A 6,967-nucleotide genomic window follows, 5' to 3' on the forward strand; every position below is an offset into this window, starting at 1 on the left:
GGGTTTTGGGAGAAATTCATTCTAAAGTAGTGATTGATGGAAATGAGCATACTGTATAAGAGATGCAGTGGTATCAAAGGCACACTGCCGATGGCTAGGGAGACATTTGCTTGTAATTAATGTTTGAAAGGAGTGCAGAATGCTGATGTAAATTTAAATGTTGACAATGGACTTCTTTGGTAGAAAGCAGGGAAGTTCTGCTGCTTAGGTGACATGTTAAGTGTACAGTAGATGGAGTTACGGGCATGGCAGTGATATTGAGGTTAGAGGAGCTTGGGAGAATTTATGGGAGCTGTTCCTCATTCTAACTTTTAAAAGATGTGCATTTAAAGCTCTCTGAAGAGTAGTATACTCTTTGGGATTGACATGTGGAAGCATGTGCTGCACCCACCACACAATGGACAACCTGGACTGAGACCCGAGTGCAGCTGGTGACACCTCAGCACCACACTGAAACAGTGTGAGGTTTTTTTTTACGGTGGCTGCAGTGCCAATCCTGCCACCAACCCCAAAGTTTTCCCTTTAAGCTGGAGGACCTCTTGCAGGACTGGATGCAGTTTAACATGACATGTGGAGGACAAAAATATAACATTAAGCAAAGCTGGACAGAAAGAGATGAGAATGATAAGATGGGTGTGTGGAGTGTCACAAAGTGAAAGGAAGATGAATGGTGAGTAAAGATAAAGACTTAGTATGAAGTGGATAGGTCCTGGGGTTCCTTGGATTGCATCAGGGATCAGTGTGAGCCCTTTCTCATTTGCTGTGGTGATGGACAGGTTAACAGACGAGATTAGACAGGAGTCCCTGTGGACTATGATGGTTGCTGATGACATTGTGATCTGTAGCGGCAGTAGGGAGCAGGTTGAGGAGACCCTGAAGAGGTGGAGATATGCTCTAGAGAGGAGAGGAATGAAGGTCAGTTGGAACAAGACAAAATACATGTGTGTAAATGAGAGGGAGGTCAGTGGAATGGTGAGGATGGAAGGAGTAGAGTTGGTGAAGGTTGATGAGTTTAAATACAGTACTTGGGATCAACAGTACAGAGTAATGGGGATTGTAAAAGAGAGGTGAAAAAGAGAGTGCAGGCCGGGTGGAAAAGACTGTCAGGAGTAATCTGTGACAGATGGGTATCAGCAAGAGTGAAAGGGAAGGTCTACAGGACGGTAGTGAGACCAGCTATGTTATATGGGTTGGAGACACTGACCAAAAAACAGGAGACAGGGCTGGAGGTGGCAGAGTCAAAGATGTTAAGATTTATATTGGGTGTGACGAGGAAGGACGGGATTAGAAAAGAGGACATTAGAGGGTTGGATGGTGTGGAGACAAAGCTAGAGAGTTGAGATTGCATTGGTGAATCCGAGTCCAGCTTGATCCACCATTATCATAACTCAAAAATTAAGGGTGATAGAAAAATTCTGAAAATAGGAATTTGAAAAAGACCAAGTGTTCAGTTTAATTTCTCTTGTAGACTTTCAAGACATTTTTCAATATAATGAAATTAGGTTATTTAGACAATAATGCAATACAAGCTTATTCCTGATAAGGTTTAAAGATATTCTATTTTGAATTTATAGGATTAATAAAGTGTATTTTAACTAATCTAATCTAATTTAATAAATATTTTGTGGATTGGCACCACAAATACCACAATTCACAATTATTAACCAGTACCACTGGCCCGAGGATGTGGTCATGTTATGTGTGTTCTTTAGCTGGTTTTGAATTTTAATACAAATTATCAATTAGTCCTGCTGGCATCAAATACATTTAAAGAATTGGAGACACTTTTCTGTATCTGTTGGTAAGTCTATCAGTAGACACCCTAGTTACGTGTTTTATACAAATAGATTGGTACAGGAAGATTATGAGCCTCCATCAGGATCACACAGATAATCACATTTCATAAATTTTCAATTCTAAGCAGATTTCAACTAATGCACCCAACAGGCTGTAGTTTTAGGTGTACTTCATCATTAGTGGAAAAAGAGGATGGATTATGCTGCAGTATGAGAGGAAATTACATTTTGTAATTCGAAGGAAGTCCAACACTATCTTCTTGTTATCCCTTCTTCTGTGTCCAGTACTCATGTTGGTTGTACAGCACTACCTTGCCGAAGACAAAATCCTGCAATGTAAAAAAAATAAAAAGTTAGAGCACCTTAACACCATTAATAAGAATACCAGTAGCACGTCTGAATCGGATAATCTGAACCAGTCAGATGGATCCAATTTTGGAAGTCCTTAACCCATTGATCTGTCTGTTGACTATAAGAATATTTCTGTTAGTTTTACTGGCACTCTTCCAAAGATTCTCTCCATCTTCAGCTAGGTGAAGGACAGTCTTAGAAGGACATGCGTCATGGAATTTACTTTCATGGATCACTTATTTAAATTTTTTAATACAACAAATCTGCAGGAAGACAGCTAGTTGAACTCAGGGTACGTCTCCCGAAAACAATCGATTTAATGAATAATGGACAAGATAAAGAATGACATAGTTAAAGAACAACTGGGTTTTGCAGGTAGATACTGAAGCCCTTCATTATTCGACATTTAACAAACAGCTATAAAGTACTGCTGTACTTTGCTGGGCTCCTCCCAAGCATCTGCATCAGAAAAGCAGACTGTCGATAACAGAAACATCGATCCCATGAATTTCAATGGTCAAAAATACAATATATTGTCACACCAGACAATATGTATAAATTTAAGAAAAGGGCTTGTGTATTTGCTGTAATTGGATCTTCCACTTTCCCAGAGTGCACTCTACAGCAGTACATGTGGTTTGGTGTGTCAGACATTGAGTCTGAATGGGCGATGTTCTGTGCCTCTATTGTTGAGGCGGCTGACCGGAGCTGTGGCTGTAAGAAGGTCGGTGCCTGTCATGGCGTCAATCCCTGAACCCATTGGTAGAGACCGGCAGTGAGGGATGCCGTGAAGCTGAAGAAGGATTCCGTTTTGTCCTGTGGGACTGTGGCGGCAGCTAATAGGTACCGACAGGCCAAGCGGAATGCAGCTTCAGTGGTTGCTGAGGCAAAAACTCGGGCATGGGAGGAGTTTGGGGAGGCCATGGAGAACGACTTTTGGATGGCTTTGAGAAGACTCTGGTCCACCGTCCGGCGTCTCAGGAGGAGGAAGCAGTAAAGTGTCAACACCGTATATGGTGGGGATGGTGCGCTGCTGACCTCGACTCGGGACATTGTGGGTCGGTGGGGGGAGTACTTTGAAGACCTCCTCAATTCCACCAACATGCCTTCCAATGAGGAAGCAGAACCTGGTGACTCGGAGGTGGGCTCCCCCATCTCTGGGACTGAGGTCACCGAGGTGGTCAAAAAACTTCTTGGTGGCAAGGCCCTGGGGGTGGATGAGATACACCCGGAGTTCCTCAAGCCTCTGGATGTTGTAGGACTGTCTTAGTTGACATGTCTCCGCAACATCGCATGGACTTCGGGGACAGTGCCTCTGGATTGGCAGACCGGGGTGATGGTCCCCCTCTTTAAGAGAAGGGGGACCGGAGGGTGTGTTCCAACTACAGAGGGATCACACTCCTCAGCCTCCCTGGAAAAGTCTATTCAGGGGTTCTGGAAAGGAGGGTCCATCAGATAGTTGAACCTCAGATTCAGGAGGAACAGTGTGGTTTTCGTCCTGGTCGTGGAACAGTGGACCAGCTCTACACCATTAGCAGAGTCATGGAGGGTGCATGGGAGTTTGCCCAACCAGTCTACATGTGTTTTGTGGACTTGGAAAAGGCGTTCGACTGTGTCCCTCGGGGAATTCTGTCGGGGGTGCTCCATGAGTATGGGGTATTGGACCCCCGATAAGGGCTGTTGGGTCCCTGTACAATCAATGTCAGAGCTTGGTACACATTGCCGGCAGTAAGTTGAACCCGTTTCCAGTGAGAGTTGGACTCCGCCAGGGCTGCACTTTGTCACCGATTCTGTTCATAACTTTTATGGACAGAATTTCTAGACGCAGCCAGGGTGTTGAGGGGGTCCGGTTTGGTGGACTAAGGATTGGGTCACTGCTCTTTGCAGATGATGTTGTCCTCTTTGCTTCATCAGGCCGTGATCTTCAGCTCTCTCTGAATCAGTTCGCAGCTGAGTGTGAAGCGGCTGGGATGAGAATCAGCACCTCCAAATCCGAGACCATGGTCCTCAGCCGGAAATGGGTGGAGTGCCCTATAAGGGTTGGAGGCGAGATCCTGCCCCAAGTGGAGGAGTTCAAGTATCTCGGGGTCTTGTTCACGAGTGAGGGAAAAATGGAGCGTGAGATCGACAGGCGGATCGGTGCGGCATCCGCAGTGATTCGGGCTCTGCATCGGTCTGTCGTGGTGAAAAAGGAGCTGAGTCGTAAGGCAAAGCTCTCAATTTACCAGTCGATCTACATTCCTAACCTCACCTATGGTCATGAGCTATGGGTAGTGACCGAAAGAACGAGATTGCGAATACAAGTGGCTGAAATGAGTTTCCTCCGTAGGGTGTCTGGGCTTTGCCTTAAAGATAGGGTGAGGAGGAGCTCAGAGTAGAGCCACTGCTCCTCCGCATCAAGAGCAGTCAGATGAGGTGGCTCGGGTATCTGATCAGGATGCCCCCTGAACACCTCCCTGTGAGGTGTTCCGGGCACGTCCAACTGGGAGGAGGCCCCAGGGAAGACCCAGGACACACTGGAGGGACTATGTCTCTCAGCAGGCCTGGGAATGCCTCGGGACTCTCCTGAAAGAACCAGAAGAAGTGGCCGGGGAGAGGGAAGGCTGGGCCTCTCTGCTCAAGCTGCTGCCCCCGCGACCCGACCTCGGATAAGCAGAAGTAGATGGATGGATGGATGGATGGATGGACTTGTAAAATTTGAGATACACTTGGTTAGATTTCATCATGTTGCACACAGGCATTTCTGTCACTACCTTCAAATTGGAAAGTTTATTAAACAAAACCTGCCCAATTTCCCTCACCTCCCACCTACCTCTATACCCGAAGAAATCTGGACTCAAACAGTATTTCTGTAATATATAAAAGCATTTTAAAGTCCCTCCCATTCAAAGATCCCAGAGTATAGTGGGAAAAGGATCTCTCACTTAACATCTCAGAAAAAGAGTGGAAGGTAGCAATGCACAGAATTCTCTTGAGCTCCATATGCGCAAAACATACAATTATTTAACTTAAAATTATATATCTCTCGTTTAAAATTGTCCAAAATGTTTCCAGGTCAAGATCCAACCTGCGAACATTACAATCAAGTTCCAGCCTCACCGGGTCACATGTTTTGGGCCTGCACCACATTAACATCATTCTGGACCAAAATCTTTAAATGCCTTTCAGACAGCCTTGGTGTCACAATCCCTCCTAACCCACTAACAGCTGTTTTTGGTGGGCTCACAGAGGGGCTTACAGTGGAGAAGGACAAACAAACTGTAATGGCCTTTACTTTATTATTGGCACGTAGACTTATCTCGCTCAACTGGAAGAATCCTAACTCGCCTCTTTTAAGTCAGTGGAAATTGGAAAAAATCTAATTCTCATTTAGAGGATCTGTGCAGAAACATTTTCAAAACCTGGCAGGCTCTGATAAATAACATTTTAGAATAAGCATTTAAATTGAGGAAGTGGATTCTTTCCCCGCTTTTTCTATTCTATCTATATATAAATATATTTATTTATTTATATACATATTTTTACTATTATTAAAGTGCTTCTCTGCTGACCTAGCTCTCTTTCTCATGGGTGGGGGTCGATTTGTTTCAAACCAGTTTTGTTAAACTTGACTTGCATTTATGGAATGCTTTTTGATTTTAATAAAATAAAATATAAAAAAAATATATGTTGACAAATAGTGGGCAAGTAAGCCACCTCAAGAAATACCTACCAACACGACATCTTGCTTTCCACCTCAAAACCTTTTTTTTTGTTTTCAACTCACTTCTTGTGACGTCAATGAGCACCTCGGTGTAGTCATCCCAATAGAGAAAGACTTCAATCCCACAGTAGTGCCTTCCAGAGTCGGTAGCACGAGCCTTGTCCACCATCACAGTGAAGTAGCAGGAAGAAGTGTGATCAAAAATGGAGAATCTGTCATTAATTGTGAGGGTTTCTGGTTTACTAGACTTGATAATGACATGTTCATTGCTGTTACATGGATGTCGGCAGAAGTACTTGTTGTTAAGCTTGCGTTCACAGTCATACTTGCATTTTATCTCTAGTCTTCCACCTTCTGATCCTCTAAAAATAATGCCTTCAGTTAATCTTGCATAAGTGGAAGCTAAAAAAATGTACAAAACATCGAGTTACAACATTACTAAAGAGAAATGATACTTAGACGATGACAGGCTATTTCCACATGTAAATTATTTATAGCCATGTGTAAAATGTTGATGTATTTATTCATTCATCCTATTATTCACCTCAATGGCTTGTAAGGATCCCAAGTAGATGCCTGAAAATGTCTACTGAAGACCTCTAAATTATGGGTAGACAGCACTCATTCAGTCCTTTGAAAGAATTTCTGCTGGGCTTCAGTAGTAAATGTTTACATTGATTGAATCCAAGCTTCTTTAAAAAAGAATACCTGTTAGGTAAATTCCTCTTTACCTACCTGTGAACAGAAGATTGATCAAAAGCTCAGGCAACCTCGTGTCAATGCCTGCTGCTTGTCTGTGAGTCTGACTCATGAGAGCAGATCTCAGTTCACATAAAGCCCTGCCCTCCAGAGACGGACACCATGGCAGCCCTTGTGGTTTGCCTTCTTGCACCATAGTTGCCAGCTTCCTGCTCAGAACTCATTAAGACCAATATTGATGTGCTTTTATGCTAAACAGGAAACAGTTGATGAACAAATGCCAAGAGAAAGTGTCAGAGAAGCTGTATCGATTTAGGAGACAATCCACTGTAAAGGACAGGGTAGAATTCCCAGCCAGGATGGGGCAAGGTTCCTCACCTGGATGGAAGACAAACCCATTAAAAGTACAAGAAGAAAG

The 6,967-nt window shown here is 43.8% G+C and overlaps 1 protein-coding gene across 1 annotated transcript; it reads right to left on the reverse strand.

Annotated features, from left to right (window-relative positions):
- Positions 1-1,550: 1,550 nt before the first annotated feature.
- LOC120526710 (protein CD300H-like) lies at positions 1,551-6,745 on the reverse strand. Its single transcript, XM_039749867.1, has 3 exons — positions 6,586-6,745; positions 5,914-6,252; positions 1,551-2,125 (listed from the first exon to the last, which is right to left on the reverse strand). The coding sequence occupies exons 1-3, from the start codon at positions 6,743-6,745 to the stop codon at positions 2,085-2,087; spliced, it is 540 nt and encodes a 179-aa protein (XP_039605801.1). The 3' UTR covers positions 1,551-2,084.
- Between the last annotated feature and the right edge of the window lie 222 nt (positions 6,746-6,967).

Source organism: Polypterus senegalus, chromosome 3, assembly GCF_016835505.1.
Source record: "Polypterus senegalus isolate Bchr_013 chromosome 3, ASM1683550v1, whole genome shotgun sequence".
NCBI lineage: Eukaryota > Metazoa > Chordata > Cladistia > Polypteriformes > Polypteridae > Polypterus > Polypterus senegalus.

Coding starts and splice junctions, on each gene's coding strand:
- LOC120526710 (XM_039749867.1), bottom strand. CDS start 6,745: ATGGTGCAAGAAGGCAAACCACAAGGGCTGCCATGGTGTCCGTCTCTG. Junction 6,253..6,585: donor GATCAATCTTCTGTTCACAG/GTAGGTAAAGAG, acceptor ACATTTTTTTAG/CTTCCACTTATGCAAGATTA. Junction 2,126..5,913: donor GCTCATTGACGTCACAAGAA/GTGAGTTGAAAA, acceptor TTTACATTGCAG/GATTTTGTCTTCGGCAAGGT.